The sequence below is a fragment of the Guyanagaster necrorhizus genome, assembly GCF_019112545.1.
Source record: "Guyanagaster necrorhizus MCA 3950 unplaced genomic scaffold BT62scaffold_6, whole genome shotgun sequence".
In the NCBI taxonomy this organism is placed as follows: Eukaryota; Fungi; Basidiomycota; class Agaricomycetes; order Agaricales; family Physalacriaceae; genus Guyanagaster; species Guyanagaster necrorhizus.
This window is the reverse complement of record NW_025064885.1, coordinates 1,795,732-1,819,982: the sequence shown is the minus strand read 5'-3', so window position 1 is coordinate 1,819,982 and position 24,251 is coordinate 1,795,732. Positions and strand designations below refer to the sequence as shown.

The window sequence follows — 24,251 nt, the reverse complement described above, 5'->3', positions numbered from 1 at the left end:
CGGTGAACAATTTCTCGCTTTGACAAGTCTCGAATATCGTAGGGCCATCGCACTGGCATCGGTCTTTGGGCCGAGGGTCTTAGGAGCGGCATCCCTTCCGACATTGCTGAGTTGGTGTAAATTATTCGTCTGACTCCCAGGATCGTCATTTCCTTCACTTGTATCATCCGATGGTTAACATCGCACTCATTCACTTCTACTGGCGCGTTCTAGTACCATTGCATTACTGTTTTGTTACACTGTCTGCTTTGTTTATATGGGTCATGTCTAAATCATATATACACAGTCCTTCCTGTTATACTACTGTCATTGTATGGATATCTATGTCATTTATTCTTCAATGCTTCCAGTAGTTGTGCTATCCAGAATAATACCGATGGATTTTGGAATTCAAATAGCAGATAGCTGTAGCAAAAAGGGCGTAATAGTACAAATGCTTCACAAACAAACAGAAACGCGACTTGGTAGTAACGGTCTCGACGACTGGCGATATGGCCAACCGACTAGCACGAGCGCTCCGAGACAAGGAAATTGATCATGTCTTCCATGGTAAACACATCAGACAGATATATCATCGGAATTTCAAGACCAAATCCTTCCCCGACACGTTTTCGTAGCTGAGCGAACATAATTGAGTCCGTACCACGAGCGTTCAAAGTTTCGGAAAAGTCTGTTGGTGGTACCCATTTCAACAAGGCACGAAATAGGTACCTGAATGGCTACTCACCAAGTTCTTCGTCGGAGGAGATTTCCAGTACGTCCCTAAGGCATGATACAAGCCCTGTCCGGAGGCCTTCTCCGTCTAATGATTGATTAACCGAAATCTCTACCAACTTTGATGTGGGGCTGGACTGTTCGACGAGGTAGTCAATCATCTGTTCCATCGTGAACACGTCTGATAAATAGATCATTGGTATATCTAGGTCGAATTCTTCCCCAACACGCTTCCGCAACTGTGCGAACATAACTGAATCGACCCCACGAGCATTGAGAGTCTCAGAAAGGTCTACATGGAGGATTAATATGCAGAATAAACCTGATCATTGCCTTATGTAACTACGCACCAAATTCCTCTCCTGGTGTTAACTCGAGGATAACTTTAAGACAGGCTATCAGGCCAGCACGACGAGACTGCGGTGTTGCATCCACATTCTTTCGGACAGAGAGGTCGGTAGGTGGTATAGCTACCCTCATGTCAGCAGGACTTCTATTCCGTGACGGTATGAAAGTCGGGTAGCGGTGGACGCGACGGAACGGGTAGGTAGGAACGTCTGTCTTCTTCAGAGTACCGTGACGCTGAGAGTAAAGCTCATAAAAGCTGAGAGAAAGGTTGTGCTCTTGGACGAGGTAGCTCAAAGCAGAGAGCAACGCCATCTCCTGATCCTTTCCAATTTTTGCTGATAGAGCAATCGAAGAGGTATTGAGGAGGTTATTCGCTTGAAGGAGGGTCCACGCAACAGGTTGGGGTCCAACATCAACAAGAACACCGATGGATTGATCTTCGTCCATTGCTGCAGCTGCCGCCGCAAACTGGACGGGCTTTCGAGCATGATTAACCTTGGCGCAAATCGTAAGCCTGTGGATACATGTATCAAGACTCATCTCACCCAGTGATCCCAGCAGAACTTCCCTCCTTTCGGAATACGCGCGCCAGTCAAAGTTGAGTATAAAGGGATGTTCAATGGGAGGAAGGTCGAACGATGCTTATTGGACCAGTCGAGCAACCCCGATACAGCAGAATCAACGTAAGGGCTGTGAAAGGCTTGGTCAACCTTTAAGCGGGAGGCCTTCAAGCCCTGCTTTTTAGCAGCGACAACCATGGCATCGACCGCAGCTGATGCGCCTGATACAACGATACTCCGTGGACTGTTATGAACCGCAACGCTCAGCGACTCCGCAAGTTTGAGCATATCTATAAGTCCTTCAACTTCTTCCTTGGACGCTGCTACTGCAGCCATTCCCGCAGAGAATTTTGGTTGAGGACGAAGAAGACGAGCGCGGGTGACCACAAGGTCCAATGCAGACCTAAAAGAGAAGGCGCCAACTGCGACTAATAGTTTATGTCAATAACCTATATTTTCCATTCGGGTAGCGGAATACATGTACCTGAGGCGGTAATTTCTCCTAGACTGTGACCAAGGACTGTTTTCGGTTGAATGCCTAGACGTTGCAGCCATTGCAGAACAGAATATTGGTAGACAAAAATGCAAATTTGGTCGACCTCGCTGTTTGCTTCTGGTAATGTATCGGTAACTTCGAGGAGCAGCCTATCGATCGGGTAGCCCGACTGCTCTTGGGCGATCTGCCCAAACTTGGAGACGAGCGCTCGGAACCCTGAATATCGTTCGGCAAGTGCTGCTGCCATGCCGGGGAACTGGGTACCTTGACCCGAGAACACGAATCCTAACGAGCCACGGGGCTTCTCTTTCGAAGTGGAACAAGTCGTCAGTCGATGTTCAATTTGAGAAATGAGGTCGGCCATGTTTCGGGCAACGCAGGAGAACCGGTATTTATACAGCTCCCTCCCGATGCAAGTGGTGTAGCAGATGTCATGGAATTCGCTTGGTTTTGCGACCCGTAAAAATACCAAATACCGCTCTAGATATGCTTCCAGAGAGGGCACCGTTTTCCCACTGACGACGAAAATCATAGGATGTTCTTGTATGTCGTTTGACAAGGGCCTTGTAAGGTCGCAAGGTGGACTCTCTAAGATGGTACCAGCCAGTGTCCCCGCGAATCCGTATGATCTGCATCAATATGAGAACAGGGGTAAAAAAACAGATGTAGGGCTAGAAAACTGACAGAACCGCAGCTCGATGGGGCTTTGCACCACTGATATGAACAGGCTCGTGAGGAATCAGGAGAGGCACTGCAGAGCAATCAAGCGAAGGGTTTAAATTATGTTCCGTTAAGTGGTTGAGACCAGGAACCGTCTCTTTCTCAAAGGCGAGCAAGGTTGTGAGGATGCCGGCCATTCCTGCAGTTGGTTCACTATGTCCCAAAACCGTTTTTGACGCGCTAATGATCAGAGGACCGGCTGGACGAGGTCGAGATGAGGTGTAGGCATTATTGATACCCTGGATTTCTGAAAGGTCTCCTAAAGATGTACCTGGAAAAGAAATGGGAGGGGGGAGTTTCTGCTTTAAAAAACGACCGGACCTGTTCCATGAGCTTCGATAAAGCTGTGATTGACAAATCAATAAACTCATCCAATGAAAAATGTCTGTGACTGACTTAATTAGATCAGGATGCAGCCCAGCTTTTCGTAACAGCGACTGGTGTAGGTTTGTCTGTGCCTTTACGTTTGGTGCAACTAGCCCTTGAGAACGGCCGTTATGAGACACGTCTGTTGACTTTATCACGGCCAGTATATTGTCTTTGTCGCGTGTTGCTGCGCTGTGTGTCTTGAGAACGAAAGCCACTGCGCCTTCTGAAGGTACATATCTACTGCACTGTAAGAAAGTCGATTCTAATACCTAGTATTAGGTGCACTTACCCATCTGCATTTGTAGTGAATGTGGCACATCTTCCATTTGGAGAGACCATGCCTTGCGCTGTCAGGAACCTATATGGTATCCGTAAGTTTGTTGATGTTCAGTCTATCTCCTACGAACATAAATGATCCCGGCCAACAGTGCGTATTGCTCGAACAAACAATAGCAGTATCTGCCCCTCCGGATTGCAGAAAAGTGATGGCTAGAAATAAATAAATTTTTAATTGTAACATTGAAAATTTCGGCATGATGATACCTTGGTCTATACATACAATGCCTCCGCTGCATGCTGTGTCAACGGTAACAGAAGGTCCATGAATATCAAGAAGACTAGATGTGAAATGAGGGCCGAATAGCTTCATTGGAAGGGGATGTACACACTAGCTTATACGGCCACTTGCGGTACTCGGAGCACGTCCCGTGCCGTAGAATCGCGTGTAGGCTAAATTTTGATGAGTAAAATCTTCGAGCTAAAGCAAAAACATACCATCGTAGCCTTGTTCAGCATTTAAGAGTGTCTCGAACCCATCGTCTTTAGTGGCAACATAAACAGCAGTTCGTGTCCCCTTCAACTTGGATAAGGGAATATTTGCATTCTCCAGAGCCTCAAATGACACTTCCAAGGCGAGGCGCATTGTCGGAGATACGTACAACGCCTCTGTAGCAGTGAGACCGAAAAATCTATAGTCATAATGGGAAACATCGACAAGGCCTGCTTTCGTAAAGCATATATCGTGGGGGTAAAAACTTGCATGATCCCAGCGATCGGGTGGGATGTCACCGATGACTGAATCACTCTTTGACAACAAAGCTTCCCAGAGAGAGGTGCTATTGTCGAGTGAGCCGGGCAAACGGAATGCTTTACCAACAATCACAATCTCCATATCCTTTTGCTGGCTGGATTCAAAGGCGAGGAAAGGGTTAGAAGAAAAGGGCGTAGGGTTCTTTCGATGACCACGTTCAAGTGAAATGGCATCTACAAGAGAATCAAGATCAATATGAATGTAGCATGAGTTAAGTGGAAGTGCGAGGCCGCCAATATGCTTGTTTAAAGTGTTAACGATGCTAACGGCCATAAATGAGGTCATCCCGAGCTGAAAAAAAAGCCATGAAATGCACACATCATTGCGTGACTACAGAACAAGACGCACCTCAGCGAAAGATAAAGTAGACAATAGCTCAGGATCATGGACTCCAAGAAGATTGCTCACAACCTGTCTCACGATGTGTTCCGTATCATCTAGAATGAGTAATTGTGTTCATCAGCATGACTTATAACATACAGACTGGAAAAACCGGACCTTCTTTACTTTCATGGTCCACTTCCACCTTGGTAGTAACACCGACACCCAAGAAGGTGCCAAATATATCTTCAATCTTCTTGCGAAACACCTCACCTTTCTTTGTGAGTGGTATTTTCTGAGGAGGTCGGATTATGAGTACGCGAGACCATGCTATTCGAAGAGCCGGAGGAAGATCACGATTGATTGGAGCGAGGACATTCGCAATCTCCCTGTCAACCTCGGCGGAAGCCATATCCACATCTGACCTGATCTCGACAATGGCACATACACCCGTCGCAGGTTCCCTTAGAAACCTGTCACCAATGACACACGCATTTGCGATAATGGGGTTCATGCAGAGGGCTTTTTCGATAGGTCTGGGATCTAAGGTTTCGCTGCTTGTCATCTATACGGACTATCAGCACTATCTAATGCGTAAAACCGTGTTCACGGACCTGAATAAAATCGGTCTTTCTTCCAAGCCACTTGAAATGTCCATCTGGTGTACGCTGATATTTGTCCCCAGTTTTGAACGTCACCCAGTCATCTGAGTCCACTGAAAATGCCGAATCGTGGTACTTGATGTATCCATGTGGGATGAGCTTGCTTTTCACGACAAGTTCTCCGTCTGTATAGAGTATCAGCTCACGGCGATAGAAGAAGAAAGAGGAAAACACCAACCAAAGGCCATTTCCTCCTCGTCAGGTCCGACCAATGATAGTATGCCATCAGCGATGAGAGCCTCTTCGGCAGAATAGCCATTCGAACGAGCGTCTTGTGCACGCGCTGCCAAAACCGTGCCGGCGGTCTCCGTCATTCCAATACCGACCATGACTGATATACCATTTTCGACGGTCCAATCCGTGATATCTGCCTCGAGCGCAGCGCCTCCACACTCGAACATGATGAGATTCTGCAGTGTGCTTATAAGACGCACTTTCTCCCCAGCTCCCAAGCACATTTGATCCTTGGCGTCCGGACCGGAAGCTGGGTCGCACATAGCTTTCAGTTCACTAAGAATGAACGGCACACATGCGAACGCCGTGATACGGCGGTTGAGAAGCGACTTGATTATATTTGAAGTGGGGTCTTGCAGGCCATTGGCTACGTGCTGCGTAGGATATGTGGACGGAACAGATGCAAAGACATAGCAGCCTGCATTCAGGAGCGTTGCTGTCCCAATATCCTGCATGTACGCGAGAATATGTGACCAAGGCGCCCACCCCAAAACACGCATCCCATCCATGTTTTCTTCTGGACGAACACGCCGCCACCATGCAAGCTTGGAACGACAGTTGCTGAGGATAAGTGCATGAGTCAAAGGTACGCATTTCAAGTTGGCGGTGGAAGACGCGGAGGACGTAAAGAGATAGAGGCATGCACGATCAACATGAGGAAGAGGGAACTCAGACAGCAAGGGTTTCTGAGTAGATAGGACATATTTCTGTCGAAGTGTAGACATTGTCGACGCATTGACATTGAAGGGAATAACGTGGAGGTAAAGTGCTAGCATAGGGAACGGGACAGTGAATAATAAGTGCAAATGAATCTTATGTGTACCGTCAGGCTTACCAGAGATGACGCGCTGATTAGAAAGATCAGTCTCAGGAATCACCACGCAGTCTGGAGCAACGATGCGTAGCATGCCCGTTAAAAGCTCGGCGGGAACATGGACGTCGATGGGGATGAATATTCCTCCAAGCTTCCATACGGCCAGCATGAGAGCAAATACATAGGGATGGTTCTCGCTGACGACTGCAACCCTGGGAGAGCAACCCAAGGTAGTACTGAGATCCTGGGCCAGGGCCGACGAGATGATGTCCAAATCTGAGTATGTCCAGGTGTCCAGGCCGCATTCCAAAATATTGCGTTGTGACGTCTCAGCATTATGGGCAACGTCGAGAAAGACATCGAGAAGAGAAAAGTGCCTATCGGCCGCCATGGTTGCGGGGATTCATACTACGAGCCAAGTGATCCTTATGAGAAGTGCCATCCCATTTCATGCTGAACAAGACCATTCCATTCATGTTCCGTCCCCCGAGGTTTTTGACAGGAAGAACGCTTGCATTGCTAGCGAAATTATGATCCTGAGGAAGGGATGAAAACCTCCGGGACACTATTATTCTGGCGGCCGGCTGCAGACTGGCGGCGAGACTGGCCAAAGCTGAATTGATCAGGAAGATCTTGAGAAGATCTGAACGATATCCAACATACACGGAATTGCACTGTACAAATCGGATCAGCATAAAAATCATTGTTAGACCAGAAACATCTGCCATTGCATATTGTTCATATACTTCGAAATTGCACTGTCCAAATTCTTTATATTAACAAAGACCCAGAGAGGAGGACCAAAAAAATCTAGTCTTGTAAACCAGACTCAATGATCTGCATGAAGGGGTAAGTCATTCAATGGATTACGATAGATTGCCATTTTGGTTGATCGGCGTCGTCGTCCTTCCGGGTCTTCCCACAGCCGAGAGTTCCCCTCACCGAGAGTTCCCCTCACAGCGCGAGGCACCCGGGATTTTTGCAGAGTTCGACACGATACACATTTATTCTTGTACTGAATTCACTTTTCTGACAGGCATCTCGTGGCGTCAAGACTATTCTTGATTGATGCATTTCCGCGGCGACTCCCTGCAGATGGTACAACACGAAATAACGATCTTCTGGAGATGATTGATAAACTTGTTGCTTGGCGCTATAGGCTATGGTAACTCGGGGTTTCAGAAGCTGTGTCTCGCCCGGAGTATGAAATCGTCTCCGTGCTGTCCTCTCTGGCTCCTCACCTCTCGGCCGTTTGTTTGACTTCAGATTCGAAATATAGATCCTGTCCTACCCGGATCACATGTTGTGAAATAATGTCTACATCCTCGCTAGTGGCACTGTCGCTAAAAGAAATAAAAAGGCAGGTTCTTCAGCCTGCCGTCCAAGCCACGATGGAGTTCACCTATATCGGAATCCTTAGTACATCCTTCCTCATCGGAAAAGTCGTCTTCGTTCTTGTCGCTCTCAATGTGTATGCCTACTGGATGGATCGATATAGCTTGCGAAGATATCCAGGCCCGTTCCTTGCCAAATTCTCTTATCTCTGGCTTGTGTGCACTGGGTGGACTCTTCGCCGTTCACAAATACTACATGAGATGCATAGAAAATACGGTGAGTCTTTCAGGTATACTACTCTGTGTGCTGCCTTAATTTAAGGGTCATCTTTTCTACAGGTCCAGTAGTTCGTATCTCGCCTTCCGAACTTTCCTTCTGCAGTCCCAGTGCCTTTTCTGCTATCTACTCCCGAGGCTCGTGCGTCACGAAATCCAACTTTTACGACGCCTTTGCTACCATTGGACTTCCATCTATCTTCGCAACCCGCCAAAAAACTGAACACGTCCAAAAGCGAAAGATGATGTATCATTTTTTTACACCAAAAACTGTCTCTGAGTTTGCTCCTCGGATAACTTGTGTTGTCGACCTTCTTCTCAAGGAGTGGGATACTCGCTTCGCAGATCCATCCAAAAGTAGGGATGTCCAATGCGTCTGGTTCGACTGTCTTCCATGTAAGCCTTAAATTTACCTCTTTAATTCCTTCTTGTTGATCCTCATACGAATAATAGGGTGCGCCTTTTTGGCCTTCGATTCCATGAGTGATTTTATTTTTGGCAAGTCTTTTGGTATGGTCATGGCAGCCAAAGACATTGTCACTATTCCTAAGGACGCACGTCTCATTCTTGACGATGAAAGACCAGAGGGAACTATGGAAATATCCCTCATGCATATCACTGGTAGCCGGGAGACATATAATTACTTCGTTGGGATACTCCCGGCTTGGTGGAAGCCATTGGGTCATGCTATCCTGCGAGGACCGTTAAAAAACGGGTTACTGGTCGCCAAGACCGTCGCGTATCTGTTGTCGCAACGTTTATCCCTTGGGATCCAAGGAGGTACCATGGATCTCGTTGGAGAATTCCTTCAGCGACAGGACCCACAAGTAAAGGACCTAGAACGTTACCAAATATTATAACTGATTTACCCCATAGACATCTGCACAAGAATCATTAATCGCTGAAGTGCTGACAATACTTGTTGCGGGCTCCGATACGACAAGAAAGTTTGTTTGTGTATACTTAGTACTCGAGGTTTCGACTTACTTATTCTAGTTCCCTCGCCGCTGCCATCTACTATATATCAAGGTCGCCTCAAATTCAGGCGAACCTTCATGCCGAGCTCGATGCACACATACCTAGGAATTGTTCTGTCTCCATCGAAGACGTCCAACAGCTGCCGTATCTCGGCGCATGCATTAACGAGACCCTTCGCATGTACTCTGCTGTCCCAGGTGGTCTTCCGCGAGTCGTCCCCGAGGGTGGTATGTCAATTTCCGGCAACGACATTGTTGCAGGGACCACTGTCGGTGTACATATCTATAGCCTTCATCACAACCCTTTGATTTGGGGAGATGATGCTGAAACCTTCAATCCTGACCGTTGGCTTAACCTAAGCAGCGAGGTGGTGAGAAGAGCATTCAAACCTTTCTCTGATGGACCAGCGTGAGTACCTTGTCTCTGTTCGGTGGACTGTCGGTTTCTCATTAACATTTTTATTGATCCAGAGCATGCATAGGCAAAACCTTAGCAATGGTTCAGCTTCGCATTGTTCTTGCTTCCATATTTAAGCGGTTTGATGTTATGTGTGAGCATCCTGATCGCGCTGTAAGTTCCTCTTCTTTGTGGCCAAGCTCCAACTTATCATACCGTACAGCTTTTGGTCGACGATTGGTTCGTAAGAAGAATAAATAATTGCAGAATCGGGTTATATTATAGAAAAACTGCCTAATGGCTTAGAATCGTAGCACCCAAAGAGACAATACAGTTTGGTATTTCTTTAATTGAAGGCAACCGTAAACCAACTTCAGATCTACCAGGGTACTACTCCATTTCACGAAACCACGACTGCCTCACTATGAACCACATCCAGATGCTCATACATATCACAATCTTAACGGGCCCATTAAGTAGTGTTTCGAACTACTAAAGGGAGGTAGTCTTCCCCTTTGCGACACTGTTCGCAAGCGTACCGACTCCACTGTCCATCAAAGTCAACATTCTATCCTCGTCTCTAAAGGTGCAGATATGGGTTTTGGACCAACCTGACGCCGCCGGGAGTATCATTCACAGAGCCTGGCTGCAACGTCATGTCTTTAGACAGGTGAAAGATCATCTTTTTAACGTTAAAAAAGATGATCGTTATTGAATATTAGAATTGCGGCCTGTCGGGCAAGTGGGTTCAAAGACGTTCTTACGCAGTACTTAGTTCCGTCTTAAGACTTAGACAATATACCGTTCTGTGTGAGGATCAGGAATGCCCGGACGATACGGCAACTCAACATGGACCAAAAGTCGAACATACATTGTATGAAGGTACAAAAATGTACTAATTCGTATACATTTAGAACAAACACCAGACGTATCTAAACTCTGGGAAAAAAAAACACCGATACCGCAAATTTTTGCCGCCGAAGACAACTGGATAACAATTGGTGAGAAACATGACTTTGAAAGAGGATACAAGTTCTACATCGTAACCGCCGGTGCCGGTTTATCGGAACAGTCTAAAGTTTCAGCTTCAGTGACATTATTAGATGCTGTGCCTATGACAAAATTTGCTGGTAACCGCATAGGCTGTGCGATCTCAGATGTGATTACAGCCTGAGGTGCAAGGGACCGGATAAGAGATGTCACCAACCTATAGGGGAGGTATGACAAACATTCAAACATTCAAATGGTTCCACTTCCCCTGTCTTCGAGTCTTCGCTGACGCACAAGCTACTTAGAAGTTACTTATATGATCCTGGGAGAAATTTGCCTGCATCTCCCGATTCCAAGTTACTGAGTCCAATCGCTTCAAAAGAATGTCAAACGGTGTAGGGCGGTGTGCGTTTCGTACTCTCACCTTCGACAATCAACATTGTTTCAGTTTCCTCGGCTCGGTCATAGTTCGGTGCACTATGGATATTTGAATTGTCTGTCTCATTGCTTGAGGAAGACGGATATGATAGAGATACGATGTATTGACTCGGAGGTTCTACCATAGACAGTCCACATGGGGACGGTATGTAACCTTATCAGTCGAGGTCATTAATTCTTTAAAAACCTTCTCAGCCTCGGCTTTGACATCATAACCCATGATTTCGTCACGCATCATAGAAGCTTCAAAATTGTGCCTTAGTACGATGTACTGAAGAAATAGACCACTTACACCTGAGATACAAGCCTCGCTTTTCCGGGATATTCTGTTGTTCGAACGATTCCATGGCCACATACTCAGCGCGCCCCTTACGCAAGCTTTCGTAGGCGACGAGGCGGTTCTCGATGTCAGACACTTTGGTTCCCATCGGAAGGAGGGTTGCAAGGGCTACGGCATCCTCAAGTCCCATCCCGAAGCCTTGACCGAGTGCTGCATTAGATAGTTGTCAGCAAGTCGCACGATATAACATGCAGGTCGACCGTACTTGGTAATGATGCATGCGCAGAATCGCCCAACAAACACACGCGTTTATTGATCCAAGTCTCAAGCCGCGGGACGACGCGCATTTGCCACAGATGAACATTGTCAGCCAGCTCAAGCAGACGCTTGAATCGGGGATGATAGTCTTTAAAAAAATCCAGCAAACTTTCTTGGGTAACTGGCACGTTCCATCCTGGGGTAGAATTAATAAACTGAGAAAACCCCGCTCTCCTGAAGGCTTACCAACTTCGTTCTGGTTGCGAGGGTCATCGTGTACACCGAGAACGTTAAGCATAGTACCATTCCGGCACGCGTAGATGATGATCGTACGCTTGTCAGCCTTCTCAGAAATAGGAGCAGGACCCGACTGCTCAATGCTGTCGTTTCGGCGTACAGGAGCTGTGATTAAACGTGCTCCTAGGGGTGGGTTCTTGATGATCCAGTCGAGTTCGGGATATGGCTCCAAAGCTTCTGCAGGTGTGAGCCAACGGTATCCAGCGATACCGGTAGGAGGTATGTCTATTTCTGCGTCCAAAACATAGGAGCGTATGGTAGACTAAGCTTCTCATTAGCACGATCATCACTACCAGTGAAAGAATTTGAGGCACACCCTAATTCCGTCTGCACCAACGATAAGATCAGCGGAATAAATTGTTCCGTCGACAAGAGAAACGGTACAGGCATCTACATTGCAAGATGCCACCTGGCTGTCCAGACGAAGCTGGGCAGGAGGTCCCGTTTTTTCGGGTTCAAGGGCCACTCGCATGAGCTCATTGTGAAGGTCAACACGATGCGCCATTACCCAAGGCTTCCAAGTGTTCATGAATAGCTTAGCGGGTAAAAGAAAGCATTAAAATCCTTACATCTCCATACGCCTGGCCATAGTCCGTCATGTTATTCATCATACCAGGACTTCCGTCATGCGCCATGGCAGTGAACTACAGGAAATATGGGTTTTGTTTCCCAAAAAAAGGCAATAAAATAAGGACGTACACAAAGATTATCCACAGGCTTGAGATTGTCGATGTTACAGCCTAGGCCTCGAAGTGAGCGTACAGTATTGGGCGGTACTGCGAGACCTGCGCCAAGTTCGCTCTTGAAACTTGACGATTCCAGTATCTTGGAAGGCGACTTCATCACCTGATGGTCTATAGGAGATTTTGAGAAACCTACATGGACACAATGGCCTTGCCTACGAAGGGCAATGGCAGCAGAAAGGCCCCCAAGTCCAGCACCTACAACGATCACTTTCAATGGGCACACTTCGTCGATTTGTTGCATTGTAGATACGTAAAACGTATGCTTGAATTAGAACACCGAGAAGACAAGCTGAAGATTCGGTCTTGAGATACAGAATCCCAACTATCCAGCTCGAAAGCCTTTTACAGCCCGATTGTCCCCGGCACGGGGTACTAGTGTTTTGGCCAGATAAACCAAATCTGAGCATGAAGATTAGCACCATGGGTCAAAGGCTATAACACGTACCCAGCCCAGAGAGGATAGAGCTTGACAACATGAATGGAATACTAACTGGCGTAAACCGAAATCCACGGCTCCTGGTTCTCCGGTGAGATGAAAGTTCCTGACAATGACGAGAAGATTGAGTACTTCTCCCGACATTGATGACCCTGTCGGTGTATATTTAACGCCTCACCGGTGTCGCTGTATCGAGGGAATAACCAGGTATGGTATAAGGCTCGTATGTTTGAAGATATCGTTTTCAGCATTACATAGCATGTCCTTCATTGACAGCATGAAATTCGACCTCGTCAGATATCTCTTTGGTATCAAGAATCGCAGCTTAGCTGTCGCTTGTTGTACTATGGCAGTCGCCTCTGCCATCGCTTTCCCTTACATTCGCAGGGACTACCAGACCTTCCTATCTGGCGGCCCCTCCTACGCTCCTCAGAACATCAAGGGATACATCATCGTCTGTGTCCTCTCCTTATTCCGTCAGGAGCAAAAGGGCCTCGCGATATATGACCACCTTCCCGAGAAGCGCAGGTGGCTACCTGACTTGCCTCCTCGCAATGGCCCGCGGCCCGTCACAACCAGCCATATAATCCAAAGACAAGTGAGAAAAATGTTGCTTGCCGTCGTCACGCAATAGCTAATTGAGACGATCCACAGCGCAACCAGACGCCTGACCCCGAGTTTGCTCTCAAAGAACTCAAAGCTACAGTCATTCCACGTGTGCAAGCTCGTCATACCGACCTCACCCATCTCAGCCTATCCAAGTTCGAGTTCCACGCCGAAGCAATCTTCCTGCTCCCCTCCGTACCCATCAACGATGCAAAAAACATCCCAAGTCACGACACCGTGCGCAGAACAAAGAGGGAGATCGCGCACATGCATGATTACCATGACTACACCTTGCATCTTGCCCTAGCCGCCCAAGATGGGAAGGAAGTTGTGTCGAAGGGATGGGGACAGCGACATCCGCTGGCGGGCCCAGGCGTTCCCGGCCCACCGACAGAGTGGACGTTTATTTACGCACCACGCAACGAGGAAGAGGTGGCAATAGTGGAATTGATTATTGAGGCATCGATAGGCTATATGACCAACGACCCAGCTGGAAAGGTTGTCGTATAGTTGCGTCGTGGATATCGAAGGCTCAACATTGACTTCCCTTTGGCATTGTGTTATTGTAGGGTTGCGAATGCGTAAACTTTTAATAGCTGGGCATAGTTGTCCACTGAGAGCTGACATTGTTCAGGCGATGACACTAGCTAGGACCAAAGCTGATGGGAACTTCCTTCGGAGGCAGATCATAATTAAACACAAAAATTACATGTAACGTACCAGGTTCTCACACATTGCGCTTCACAAACCGGGGCCCTCAGTGACGAGAACTTCGACGAGATTTCTCCATCTTTCAAAGTCTTTCGAGCTGTTGGCTATTCCTTAGCACACCGCATATATGAAAACGAGATTACACTGGACGCGAGATAGGCCGAAAAGTTGAGCGCTATAAAATTGTGCGACCACTGACAGGACAAACCGGCAAATCCCCGAGCCCGTTTCGTTTTTTCTGTCTGAGCTGTTGTGCGTATTCCAAATACTACATTCATATTTCTGTGGCCTGGTTGTCCGAAGTCGCACTCTCCTACCATTCTTTGGATTGTAGAGATAGGCCAGTAATGCGACTAGCTTGACAAGAAATAAACCGACAGAGATTGTTCTTACCCAGGATCGCGCGCCGACAGTCAGTACTGCATCACGTAGCGTATTACACGCCGATGCTACCTCAAGAAGGATGAGCAAAGACAACACGAAAACTCAGAGCAATAAACTACATAAATGAGTTAAGTAAATGAACACTAGTACACACTGAGACGGCTAAATAAGCTCCGCTGCATTCACCGGCATCTCATCCTGGAAGAGAAACAGTCAGGCCGGGATGATGAGCAGGGAAATCGATACATACAATTTGAGTGCTGTAGAATTGTTCTACATCGGAGACAAAGATGAGCTTGAGAGGGGTTGTATGCAAATGGAATGTACTGACCGATATCACGCAAGATACGAACATCATCCACAGTGACGAACTAGGAAAGACATGATGAGGCAATGGGTCTGGAGACCAACAGAGTCACTTACGTTGATGGCAACGCCCTTTCTTCCGAAACGACCTGAACGACCGATACGGTGGATGTAGTTTTCACGATTCCTGTGTAAAGAGTTACAATCGGACGGAAATGAGGTCTCAAGAGGTCCTTACGCAGGGAGATCGTAGTTGATGACAAGCGACACTTGCTGAACATCAATGCCACGCGCCCATACGTCGGTGGTGATGAGAACACGGCTGCAACACTATGCGTCAAGACAGCAAGTTAAGATGTTAGAGAAGGTCACTTACGAAGTGCCCCCACGGAATTCAGCCATAATCGCATCCCGCTCCTTTTGCACCATCTCACCATGCATAGATGACACGGTGAAGTTGGACGCGCGCATTTTCTCTGTCAGCCAGTCCACCTTTCGTCTTGTGTTACAGAAGATGACAGCTTGGGTGATGGTAAGGGTGTCGTAGAGATCACAGAGTGTATCGAACTTCCAATCCTCCTTCTCTACAGCGACGAAGAATTGTTTGATGCCTTCCAACGTCAACTCGTCACGCTTCACCAAGATGCGAATAGGATCCGTCATGAACTTTGTCGTCATCTCCAGCACATCATACGGAAGAGTAGCGCTGAGGAGAACGACTTGTGTCGCGGGGGGAAGGTAGCGGTAGACATCATATATCTGGTCCTTGAAACCCTTGTTAAGGAGTTCATCGGCCTCATCAAGGACCAGCATCTTGATATTCCGGGTTCGCAGACTACGTCGGCGAATCATATCGAAGACACGACCGGGGGTACCTGAGACGACATGCTGTCCATACTCGAGTTTTCGGATATCTTCGCCAATGGAAGTCCCCCCAATGCAGGCATGGCACTGAACGTTCATGTAATCCCCAAGGGCCAAAACGACAGACTGGATCTGGGTTGCGAGTTCGCGAGTGGGGGAAAGGACTAGTGCTTGCGTTTCGCGCACGGATACGTCGATGGACTGTAGGATAGAGATGGAGAATGTGGCCGTTTTACCAGTACCGGATTGAGCTTGGGCGATGACATCCCGCCCTTGCGTTATCGGTAGGATGGCTCGTTGTTGGATTGCAGAAGGTTTTTCAAAGTCTATTTGAGAGAGTAAGAGGTCATGATACAGGATCGAAGGAGTCCTGCACGCACTGTAGGCATATATTCCTCTGACAAGGTCTTCCTTTAGGCCAAGGTCGTCGAACGTTGAAATAACAGAAACGGCCTCGGACGACTCGAACACTAATTTCTGAGATTTGAGAGTGAGTATTAAGTACACAAACGAAGGTACCACCTACTTCATCTCCTGGATTAATTCCAGACATTTTTCCTTGGTCAAGGTTTTGGAAGGGAAGAACGAGCGGAGTTGGAAATTAACATCATGTTTGAAAAATCCAATTATTTATTATAAATAATATATTCATAATTAGTAATCAGCCCGCTCTGAGTGCTCATCCTGACCACCGAAATTCTCAGACGCTGCAGTACTAGTATCATATCTGGCTTTTTATTGGTTCAATTCTTCCCCGTACATTTCTATCTTTCAGAACCTTTTCCATTTCAGCTATCCTAAACGACCAACCATTTTGGCCTGAGTAGCCTCAAGTTCAGTCTCATCAGGAGATTGTTGAGGCCAACTTTTCTCTATGTCTAGAATCAATCCCTCTTTCTCGTCGGGCTTCGGTACGACATGAAAATGGACAAGACAGACGTGCTGTTGAGATGGATGGAATGTCTGACTACTCAACATAACTCACTGACCTGGAAGGTCATGGCACCATTGTTCTCGTCGCTCTCACCTCGCAAAATCATGCAGAATAAACAGCTATTGATATTGAAATAATCCTAAAGCATTCAAAGAAGATGAGTGGCTCCCCTGCAAGTTCGTTCTTTTATTTTATCGTACTTCTTATTGCTGCTAATAAGTAACGCCTGAAGTTGAATCTCCGTAATAAAACATCCACATGTGCAACTACTGGTATACATATACAGTATATTCCGTTACATTATTTGATACGTATGTTCTTCCCATTCCACAAGCTAAAGGTATTCGCTAAACTGTGGCAAGTCATTCCTGTCCCTGTTAGCCTGATGGTACCAATATCCCAACTCCCTCTTACAGTCTTCGCAGCGATTCCCTAGTGCTTGCTGCCTCCGCTCTAATAGCGATCGTAACTTGAGCAGATTCTGGGGTCTGCCTGCAATCTCGTGGGCGATACAAGCGTAGTTCTCTGCCCATATTTCACAGTGATGTACGGTGACATCCTTGTGGTGTCGCGTAGGACCGAAGCGCGTATACTCCTTGTTCATCAGGTCTGTCCAATCCTGATGGTATCGAATCTGAGAAGCGCTAAGCAATAGAAAAAAAATAGAAGGTATGAGTGACCTACCCAAGCGGCGAATATGTCAGAAGGAAGAGACCTTAGCATGTCGGTCGTCGACATGTTGATACTAGCTTCGGCACAGTCATTGATGATGTCATCATACTTGTGTCGAACACTGTAAAGAAGCACGTCCAATGGGTGGTTCGCTATGGACTCCCTGATAGAGCACCAGTCGAATTCAATACAAAGCAATACAGACCCTAGTGGAGCGTACTTCATTTTCTGGGAACATACACCCATGGCCGAGTATATCTCATACTTCTCTACGGCCTCAGCGAGGTCCTTGAGCACCTCAAATTTGACGTGCCTCAAGTCCGGCTGGCGCTGCAGGTACATATACTGAAGCATGAGCTCGAGCACCTCAGCGCGTTCTGTGAGGGTAACGACCTCCTGTTGCTCTGGAATCGTCGACCCTCCAGCATTGGCGAACACCTGGGAATGCATCTCGAGGTTTATGCGATGTACACGAAAGAGGACGCCGTCGCACGACTTGAGAGTAAGATCAGAGTCTGCGGCGTTGACTGAGGAAATACGGGGCAAGTGGGGGACGGACAGCGAGTGGGCGTCGTACGTACATCGGTCCGAGATTTGGGTGGTGGCCATGAGAGATATGGTCAGGTTTCACACCATAGCGTCACAGGCGTAGCCATGGGTTAAGACAGAATCATGATGCCGAGTTGTACCCGTAGTCCCGTGAGCGTCCCCAACCAATCATCTATCCAACGTTACGTTCTTCGCTCTCAGAGGGATACGACCAGAAAAATGCCCAGATATTACCCTTGAATCGCATAAATGTTCGTTGTAAATGTCGCAGTCAGAGTCCGGGTCTAGAATTCGAATAATCTTTTCAAACTCTTCAGTACTTTCCAAATATAGTTACATCGTCACGACGACATCACGTGATTTAACAACATCATCGCGTGAATTGTAAATGTTCCAGTCGAATTCAAGATTATCAACAATCACAGCGACTGGCAGGCGAATTTATAATTGATTAAAGTTACCTGGGGTGTACAATCTATATCAATGGTCGGCGTAGAACGTGCCACCATGGTGTACGAGGATGGTGGACATCGCGGTGCTATAGTCTTTATGGGTATTAGTACACCTGCTCAGGTCGATTCAAGTCGCTGTGGTCGCCCGTTTCGTCCAGGGTAAACCAGACACAATTTGAATAACGCGTGAATCACAATCATGATGCAAAGCAGAAACAATCCCATGCCTAGAAATTCCTCGACGCGACGGCCAAGAATGACGGCACAATGATAACTTGAGTGAATTCTGTCCAAACATCTCCGAAGCACGTCCATCTAGCGAAGAGACTAGTAAGATGTGTCTTCTTAACCCACTTTAGTTTCGATCCCAGTCACGATCGCACCACGGGAATGGAGAGCCACAACTTTCTTCAGATAGAAGAATATGAATGGACCAAATGACAAAGAACCCGATCGTCCAAGCTTTCAAGGCTGCCCGTAGTGTTAACACCAGGTCTGCTTTGCTAGCCGAACCCCGAAACGCCATGGTATATCAGTTCTGTTGTTAGTTGACGGCCCTTTTCAGACATGGAAAGGAGAAAAAAAGGGTAAGAAAAATCTCGTGATGCGAACTTGACCCTAAGGTGATTGCAGAACGCTATTAGCCGCTTGTAGTATCCTGAAATGGTACAATACGATCAGCACATCGGCCGAGAATACACCAGCTCGGATGGTCACCTCCTTGAAAAGAGTGCATCGGAATACCCACTTTCCAGTTTTGGTCCCGACCTGATACAGGTAAGTAAGATGTGAATGAACTGACCATCCTAAAGGTCAACGTCTGGAGCATAACGATAAGATTTTCATGTACATGCCATGCGGTCCTGGTACAGGCCGTTGTGAACAAATAAACATCGAAGCACGGATCTTCGTCCTGAGTGCTTGTTTAGAAGGCAGGCAGCAGTAAGACCAACTACGCCACTGCCTATTATCGCGACTTTGACCATTCTCGACATCGTTTGTGCGCTATACGTCAGAGAATCAGCGTCAATGGCGTAGCCGTCCATTCCACGGTAAGAATTTATCAGCCTTGTACACGATAATTGACCGCGTCACGATCAACAAGTTGCCACGCAAGTCTTACCCGAGAGAGATGACCGTATATAACATGAAATACACGATTCAACTTATCCGTCTTCGCTTCTCCCTATGATCTCGGTCATCAAGACGGTCTCTAGAATGCCGCCGTTCCCTGTGTCGATAGTCTCTGTCGCTATCATCATGACCGTCGGGTGTGCGACGCGGAGATCGGGACCTACGCCTCGAGTCTCGAGAATCATAATCATAGCGGTCACCCGGTTTACTTCTGTCATGTCGGCGATAACCACCATCTCCTCGACGTGCTCCCCGGCCATCGTTGTCCCGTACATGGCCTCTGCTTCGGCCACCATCATCTCGGACGTCGTCATTCGATCGCCATGACTGTCCGTCCTGTGGTGGGGGAGGTGCGCCCCATGAACGCGATGCTCCCGAAACGTTGTTCGAGCCTGTTCCAGGGCCCCGACCCGATAGTGGTAGGGGTCCCGTATTTTGTGGACAATCTGGGAATAATAATAAGGAACGATGGTCGACATACAAATCAAATTACCTTTTTTCAAGTGTGGGCCACCGCACAAGAAGCAACCCCCTCCTTCAAGGGATTTTCCTCCTGATTTAACAGGCGCAATGCCGCCAAATCCTCCAGTAGGGACTGTGGTATCTTGATCCAATAAATGTGTATATTTTGTTCGGCTTCTCTTGCCAAAATTTTTGACTTGCATGACTTTGGGTAGGGATGAAACGTCGACCGTAGATTCGGTAGCTTCAGTGTAGTCGTGGCGCTTGAGAATCTCTTCGTCCTATCGCAACGTCAGAGAGGTCAATTTCCTGAGGTGATATATGTACCTGATGGAAGGCGCCTTTGTGCCAATACTTTTGAAGAAACTTCTGCTGGCCTTTGGGCTTTTCGTCCCGAAGCTTTCGAGCGTGTTCGAGGTCCTCCTTCAAACGCTGCGCCTCAGGCAAGGCTCTACGCCGTTCAATTTCTTCTCGCTCCTCTTCTCTGCGAATCTCTTCCTCCTTCTCCTTCTTGATTCGTCCAAGTTCGCGCAGTCGCCAAGCCTCGAATTCGCCAGGAGGGTCCAAGCCATCAGTGTCGTCAACATCCGGTATATCATCCTCCTTCTCCTCTGAATGTCCGATAAGCTACAACAAAAAAAAATCGGCATGAAAAGCTCACTTTCAGCTAGTTCCCGCCTAATGCTTTCTGCTACCAGGTCGTGGCTCTGCTTTTTCCGTTCTTCAAGCTCCAACTCTTTCTTTCTCTGTGCTTCTCCTGAGTCTGCAGCCAGAGCCTCTTTCTCAGCAATAGTGAGTCGATTGCGCCTGTACTTGATCGTGTTAGCATGCACGCAGGTTGTTTAGATTAACATATGCGCACTTTGGAACGAATACAGGCCTCAGCTGAATCTTTGGCTTTTCATCTTCTGAGTCTGTCTCGTATTCGCTAGACTACAGATCGATTTGTAAGAACGCTGCAGTAGAAAGAGTAGATGACAGACCTCGTCGGATTCCTCCTTCAGTTGACCAGGCTTCGTTTCTTCATCAGACTCCTCTTCTTCAGATCCTATAAGTCATAAAGTCAGAAAAGGGTGAAGCCAAGTATCCTATTAGCGAGCGTACCTTCCTCGTCCTCTAGCGCTGTTCGACCTGACTCGTCTCTGCCTGCAACGATAACCTTTCCATCTTTCGAGATATTTACATCTTTCAAAGACACATTCATAGCCTTTATTCTAGCCTTTGAAACATTCTGAGCAGTCGGTAGGTCTTCATCGTCTTCCTGAACAATGTCTCCAATAAGGACATCGCGTTCTTCCTCAACTTCGGGCGCCTCCTCATCAGAGTCAGACTCGACCTCAGCAACTCCCTTTGGAGCCTTTCCTTTCCAATATCGTGCAGCGGGCCGTGCAATACGTGGGGCTTGTTTACGAGGAACAGCAGACATTGAAGGGGGAGTCAGGACGGAGAACAACAACGATCAACAACCTTATCCCCTTCTCATGCCTATTCTTGTTTCTCAAGGCCTCCTCTTCTAATTTTTTCTGGACTAAAATGAACCAACAAAAAATGAATTATGGTCAATTCTTTTCCTTGAGACTCCCGCCAGTGAACTCGCGCTGTCTATTCCTGACCCTGGTCGTCCACCACTCACCGCCATTCTCGAGGATGGGGTCTGAGCTCTTTGATGCCTTAGTTGATGGATCGTACTAGAGTATGGCGATTCGCGATTCATCTCAGTCCGTCTTCATTGGTAGTTAAGCACTCGACATCACTTAACGAAATTTCTATCACCATATCATTACAGAAGAGAAAAGGCGGGATCCATATTGCTTGAGGTACTTTGCTTGACAATCCACGCATATCATCGTCTGGTTCAGCTCCGAGTCAGTGGCACAAATGACAAAGTGCAATCAGTCCTTCAAGCCGTCTCAAAGTCGGACTGCCAAACGACAACCGGGAACGCGAAAAGTCTAATCTGCTGTCGAACTGTACTTTACCGTTCTCCCGCCCACCTCCTGGAAATGATCCAGAGTCGCTTGACAGATGGGACTGTCCTCAGACTGATCAATGATACCGAGTTTGTGTTACGATCCAAGCGATACCATCATACCTCCGGCGCTCAGGCATCACCGTAGCACCTGCAGATTCTTCATCACTCGCACTGTGGTCGAACGAGTCGTCATCCAACCAGCTGTACCTGGATCCTGGGCTGGTTTGCCCTAACAGGTCCTGCTTTCTTCGTGCAAGGCACGGAACCATACCTTTGGCGATCTTTTACGGACTGGTTGAGTTGCGTTGTCGCATTCGACCGCATGCTGATCATCTCTTTCTCTAGATTGGCCGCTTGGATCAATACTCAAGACTTCTCTTCTTCTGTCTGTCATTGCGGCGACTGTACGGAACTGCAATACTCTGAATTGAAATTACCTGGCAAGATCTTATCCCTCAATTTACTTCACACATTGTTTAGACTATCCATCGGACAAGGTTTATCTATGCATAGTAAACTAAACCCTTATCTTTACTGGAAATCGTGATTTCGAGAATATCCTTTGCTGCGGGAACGGCTCCCGTTGAATCTCACATGAGTCTCTGCCAGGGGGTCTTCTAATAGAGTAAATACTCGACTGTGCCTTCATAAAGATGGGTATCGGACAATAGACTGGAGCGAGGCTGTTCCTGGCTTCTCATGCATCTTTCGCACTGCGAAAGCACAGAGGATTTTCTGATCGCGCGTCTCGGCAATATATCAAGGGCTTTTTTTTCGTCTTGGATAGTTCACACCGGGCCCAGTGCGACCAAGTCCAGATTAATAATCGAGATCCTGTAATGTTAAAGACGAAGAACAATAATGAGTCCTGTATCACGAAGGTAAGTAAGAGATCTGATATAGCTAAGAATATACGCACCTCAGTCGGCACAGCGAAGGTGTAAACGACTGAGGTACGGCAATGTGCCAGAGCAGCTTTTATAGGTGATCGAGATAGGTACGAAAAAGGTAACTGAGAAAGAGAGAGAATATAAGTACGGCCTACGGATCCATCTTCAACAAATGTCGCTCCTGCAAAGCTCCTGCGATAGCAATGCTCACCTAATTTCTTTCACTTTGAGACTTCTTTCACCATTACAGGATCATAAATAAATAGCCCCATGAGTCAATATGGACCCACAACTGCACCGGCCCGATGAGTTCCTGCAGACTTCCACCATGTATCAATACCGTATGTCACTCCAGGCTCCATTCGTCCTTTCTTTCAGGCTGATTTATTTTCAGATACGTGGCTTTTAGCCGCCCTAGCTGGTACTACCGCAGGATTCATGTGGTTCTACCGACCATGCAATACTAAACAAGCACGTGCGGGTATCTTTCGAAGTTCTCTCGTGAATACACCGTTCACGCCCCCTCCAGATCCGCGATATCCGAAGCAAACCAATCATTCCTCTGATCAATTCGTCCTTGCCGCTGGGGCGATTGCCTTTCATATTTCTAAAGACAAGCCTCTCAAAGTCTGCCTTGTATACTACAAAAGGCGCAACGAATGGCTCCTCGCCAAGGGGCGCAAGGACGAGGGAGAAGACCTCGCAAAAACGGCAGTATGTGAAGTCCTGGAAGAGACGGGCTACGCCTGTATGCTCCTCCCTATTGCACTACCTACACGCGCAACCCTCCCCTCTGCGTCTGTAGCCCACCAAGAAGACGTACCCAGACTGTCGCAAGAATGCACAGAACCATTCGCTATTACAATCAGGCCCCTCCAGAAACCTAAGAACGTGAAATTGATATTCTGGTACGTCGCATCGTTGGATGATCCCGAGGGCGCTCCGCGCGTTGGAACACACATGATAGCGGAGGGGTTTGAGGAGTCTGCGTTGTTTGAAGTTAACGAAGCTCTGGAGAAGCTCTCGTTTGAGGACGATAAGGACTTGTTGCGCTTGGCTGCAAAGTATGCTGAGCGTGTAAATCCACCGACATGACTTCTAGGTGATGAACAATTTTACTGTTCATTCGGCCATCAGTTCGAAGCGACCCAGTTCGTTTCATAGTTGAACGTTAGAGCTTGCTGTTTGATATTCGCCAAGCTTTTGCCGACTATTCTTGTTATCTGCTGTAATCGATATGTACGTGGGTCGGGGCTCACTAGTATTGTGACCTTCTGATTACCGCTTCTGTAGAAATTCAACTTGATTCCATGTGATCTAGTATCAGGCTTGGCGATTTATATGTTTATAAGGTGAAGACTCATGACCTTAATTAATCCGTACTCGTGTCAATGGCTTACAGCAAGGTTATTCTTTTGAAGACTGACTTGAAGCCCCCATCTGAAAACGCTTCTGCATAAGATGCCAATACTTATCTCTGCAGCGGGTTACTTGAGGACTCCACGATATACAAGTTCTATTGTCGTGAATTAAACGACTACATGGATACTAAAAACGA

The 24,251-nt window shown here is 47.3% G+C and overlaps 11 protein-coding genes across 11 annotated transcripts; 3 read left to right on the top strand and 8 right to left on the bottom strand.

Annotated features, from left to right (window-relative positions):
* Positions 1-209: 209 nt before the first annotated feature.
* BT62DRAFT_992462 (ketoacyl-synt-domain-containing protein) lies at positions 210-7,102 on the bottom strand. Its single transcript, XM_043190339.1, has 19 exons — positions 7,054-7,102; positions 6,350-7,002; positions 5,459-6,283; positions 5,233-5,405; positions 4,796-5,183; positions 4,646-4,734; positions 3,982-4,588; positions 3,876-3,936; positions 3,751-3,824; positions 3,615-3,696; positions 3,497-3,565; positions 3,235-3,444; positions 3,160-3,182; positions 2,803-3,109; positions 2,107-2,747; positions 1,608-2,050; positions 1,065-1,557; positions 728-1,006; positions 210-670 (listed from the first exon to the last, which is right to left on the bottom strand). Exons 2-19 carry the CDS (start codon positions 6,717-6,719, stop codon positions 504-506), a joined length of 5,301 nt encoding a protein of 1,766 aa, XP_043042973.1. The 5' UTR covers positions 6,720-7,002; positions 7,054-7,102; the 3' UTR covers positions 210-503.
* A 462-nt stretch (positions 7,103-7,564) lies between these two features.
* On the top strand, positions 7,565-9,822 carry BT62DRAFT_945781 (cytochrome P450). The gene is made up of 9 exons (XM_043187960.1): positions 7,565-7,688; positions 7,749-7,939; positions 8,002-8,334; positions 8,392-8,765; positions 8,815-8,885; positions 8,935-9,324; positions 9,387-9,486; positions 9,536-9,646; positions 9,752-9,822. The coding sequence occupies exons 1-8, from the start codon at positions 7,642-7,644 to the stop codon at positions 9,608-9,610; spliced, it is 1,581 nt and encodes a 526-aa protein (XP_043042972.1). The 5' UTR covers positions 7,565-7,641; the 3' UTR covers positions 9,611-9,646; positions 9,752-9,822.
* An 825-nt stretch (positions 9,823-10,647) lies between these two features.
* Positions 10,648-12,866, bottom strand: BT62DRAFT_964707 (FAD/NAD(P)-binding domain-containing protein). The gene is made up of 8 exons (XM_043188746.1): positions 12,455-12,866; positions 12,275-12,400; positions 12,145-12,219; positions 11,892-12,089; positions 11,525-11,837; positions 11,286-11,474; positions 11,033-11,230; positions 10,648-10,983 (listed from the first exon to the last, which is right to left on the bottom strand). The coding sequence occupies exons 1-8, from the start codon at positions 12,560-12,562 to the stop codon at positions 10,859-10,861; spliced, it is 1,332 nt and encodes a 443-aa protein (XP_043042971.1). The 5' UTR covers positions 12,563-12,866; the 3' UTR covers positions 10,648-10,858.
* Positions 12,867-13,121: 255 nt separating this feature from the next.
* On the bottom strand, positions 13,122-13,585 carry BT62DRAFT_685727 (uncharacterized protein). Its single transcript, XM_043181865.1, has one exon. It carries the CDS (start codon positions 13,502-13,504, stop codon positions 13,235-13,237), a length of 270 nt encoding a protein of 89 aa, XP_043042970.1. The 5' UTR covers positions 13,505-13,585; the 3' UTR covers positions 13,122-13,234.
* On the top strand, positions 13,442-14,219 carry BT62DRAFT_929431 (uncharacterized protein; the record flags this gene model as incomplete). The annotated part of the gene is made up of 1 exon (XM_043185722.1): positions 13,442-14,219. A coding segment is annotated over one exon (282 nt), but the record flags the coding sequence as incomplete, so codon positions are not given.
* A 197-nt stretch (positions 14,220-14,416) lies between these two features.
* On the bottom strand, positions 14,417-16,193 carry BT62DRAFT_992458 (DEAD-domain-containing protein). Its single transcript, XM_043190338.1, has 8 exons — positions 16,155-16,193; positions 16,009-16,105; positions 15,141-15,954; positions 15,003-15,086; positions 14,882-14,951; positions 14,790-14,829; positions 14,709-14,731; positions 14,417-14,656 (listed from the first exon to the last, which is right to left on the bottom strand). The coding sequence occupies exons 1-8, from the start codon at positions 16,179-16,181 to the stop codon at positions 14,621-14,623; spliced, it is 1,191 nt and encodes a 396-aa protein (XP_043042968.1). The 5' UTR covers positions 16,182-16,193; the 3' UTR covers positions 14,417-14,620.
* Positions 16,194-16,311: 118 nt separating this feature from the next.
* On the bottom strand, positions 16,312-16,816 carry BT62DRAFT_929429 (uncharacterized protein). The gene is made up of 2 exons (XM_043185721.1): positions 16,795-16,816; positions 16,312-16,738 (listed from the first exon to the last, which is right to left on the bottom strand). Exon 2 carries the CDS (start codon positions 16,604-16,606, stop codon positions 16,421-16,423), a length of 186 nt encoding a protein of 61 aa, XP_043042967.1. The 5' UTR covers positions 16,607-16,738; positions 16,795-16,816; the 3' UTR covers positions 16,312-16,420.
* Positions 16,722-18,065, bottom strand: BT62DRAFT_929428 (uncharacterized protein). The gene is made up of 3 exons (XM_043185720.1): positions 17,455-18,065; positions 17,247-17,397; positions 16,722-17,196 (listed from the first exon to the last, which is right to left on the bottom strand). Exons 1-3 carry the CDS (start codon positions 17,841-17,843, stop codon positions 16,897-16,899), a joined length of 840 nt encoding a protein of 279 aa, XP_043042966.1. The 5' UTR covers positions 17,844-18,065; the 3' UTR covers positions 16,722-16,896.
* A 579-nt stretch (positions 18,066-18,644) lies between these two features.
* BT62DRAFT_685557 (uncharacterized protein) lies at positions 18,645-19,232 on the bottom strand. Its single transcript, XM_043181864.1, has 2 exons — positions 18,953-19,232; positions 18,645-18,893 (listed from the first exon to the last, which is right to left on the bottom strand). Exons 1-2 carry the CDS (start codon positions 19,062-19,064, stop codon positions 18,739-18,741), a joined length of 267 nt encoding a protein of 88 aa, XP_043042965.1. The 5' UTR covers positions 19,065-19,232; the 3' UTR covers positions 18,645-18,738.
* Positions 19,233-19,401: 169 nt separating this feature from the next.
* BT62DRAFT_1003047 (uncharacterized protein) lies at positions 19,402-21,257 on the bottom strand (the record flags this gene model as incomplete). Its single annotated transcript, XM_043176897.1, has 6 exons — positions 19,402-20,112; positions 20,159-20,442; positions 20,493-20,638; positions 20,694-20,764; positions 20,815-20,879; positions 20,936-21,257. 6 exons carry the CDS (start codon positions 21,255-21,257, stop codon positions 19,402-19,404), a joined length of 1,599 nt encoding a protein of 532 aa, XP_043042964.1.
* Positions 21,258-23,002: 1,745 nt separating this feature from the next.
* BT62DRAFT_945763 (uncharacterized protein) lies at positions 23,003-23,979 on the top strand. Its single transcript, XM_043187959.1, has 3 exons — positions 23,003-23,034; positions 23,088-23,168; positions 23,223-23,979. The coding sequence occupies exons 1-3, from the start codon at positions 23,022-23,024 to the stop codon at positions 23,786-23,788; spliced, it is 660 nt and encodes a 219-aa protein (XP_043042963.1). The 5' UTR covers positions 23,003-23,021; the 3' UTR covers positions 23,789-23,979.
* The last annotated feature ends 272 nt before the right edge of the window (positions 23,980-24,251 follow it).

Coding starts and splice junctions, on each gene's coding strand:
- BT62DRAFT_992462 (XM_043190339.1), bottom strand. CDS start 6,719: ATGGCGGCCGATAGGCACTTTTCTCTTCTCGATGTCTTTCTCGACGTT. Junction 3,110..3,159: donor TATCGAAGCTCATGGAACAG/GTCCGGTCGTTT, acceptor TTTCTTTTCCAG/GTACATCTTTAGGAGACCTT. Junction 1,007..1,064: donor AACACCAGGAGAGGAATTTG/GTGCGTAGTTAC, acceptor TCCTCCATGTAG/ACCTTTCTGAGACTCTCAAT.
- BT62DRAFT_945781 (XM_043187960.1), top strand. CDS start 7,642: ATGTCTACATCCTCGCTAGTGGCACTGTCGCTAAAAGAAATAAAAAG. Junction 8,886..8,934: donor GGCTCCGATACGACAAGAAA/GTTTGTTTGTGT, acceptor TACTTATTCTAG/TTCCCTCGCCGCTGCCATCT. Junction 9,325..9,386: donor CCTTTCTCTGATGGACCAGC/GTGAGTACCTTG, acceptor TTATTGATCCAG/AGCATGCATAGGCAAAACCT.
- BT62DRAFT_964707 (XM_043188746.1), bottom strand. CDS start 12,562: ATGCAACAAATCGACGAAGTGTGCCCATTGAAAGTGATCGTTGTAGGT. Junction 12,090..12,144: donor ATGGCCAGGCGTATGGAGAT/GTAAGGATTTTA, acceptor AACACTTGGAAG/CCTTGGGTAATGGCGCATCG. Junction 11,838..11,891: donor TTGGTGCAGACGGAATTAGG/GTGTGCCTCAAA, acceptor TGAGAAGCTTAG/TCTACCATACGCTCCTATGT.
- BT62DRAFT_685727 (XM_043181865.1), bottom strand. CDS start 13,504: ATGGGTGAGGTCGGTATGACGAGCTTGCACACGTGGAATGACTGTAGC.
- BT62DRAFT_992458 (XM_043190338.1), bottom strand. CDS start 16,181: ATGTCTGGAATTAATCCAGGAGATGAA. Junction 14,952..15,002: donor ATCAACTACGATCTCCCTGC/GTAAGGACCTCT, acceptor CTCTTTACACAG/GAATCGTGAAAACTACATCC. Junction 14,830..14,881: donor GAAAGGGCGTTGCCATCAAC/GTAAGTGACTCT, acceptor TGTCTTTCCTAG/TTCGTCACTGTGGATGATGT.
- BT62DRAFT_929429 (XM_043185721.1), bottom strand. CDS start 16,606: ATGTTGAGTAGTCAGACATTCCATCCATCTCAACAGCACGTCTGTCTT.
- BT62DRAFT_929428 (XM_043185720.1), bottom strand. CDS start 17,843: ATGGCCACCACCCAAATCTCGGACCGATGTACGTACGACGCCCACTCG. Junction 17,398..17,454: donor GTATGTTCCCAGAAAATGAA/GTACGCTCCACT, acceptor GTGCTCTATCAG/GGAGTCCATAGCGAACCACC. Junction 17,197..17,246: donor CTGACATATTCGCCGCTTGG/GTAGGTCACTCA, acceptor AGCGCTTCTCAG/ATTCGATACCATCAGGATTG.
- BT62DRAFT_685557 (XM_043181864.1), bottom strand. CDS start 19,064: ATGCTCCAGACGTTGACCTTTAGGATGGTCAGTTCATTCACATCTTAC. Junction 18,894..18,952: donor GATGCACTCTTTTCAAGGAG/GTGACCATCCGA, acceptor GTACCATTTCAG/GATACTACAAGCGGCTAATA.
- BT62DRAFT_945763 (XM_043187959.1), top strand. Junction 23,169..23,222: donor ATGCAATACTAAACAAGCAC/GTGCGGGTATCT, acceptor CGCCCCCTCCAG/ATCCGCGATATCCGAAGCAA.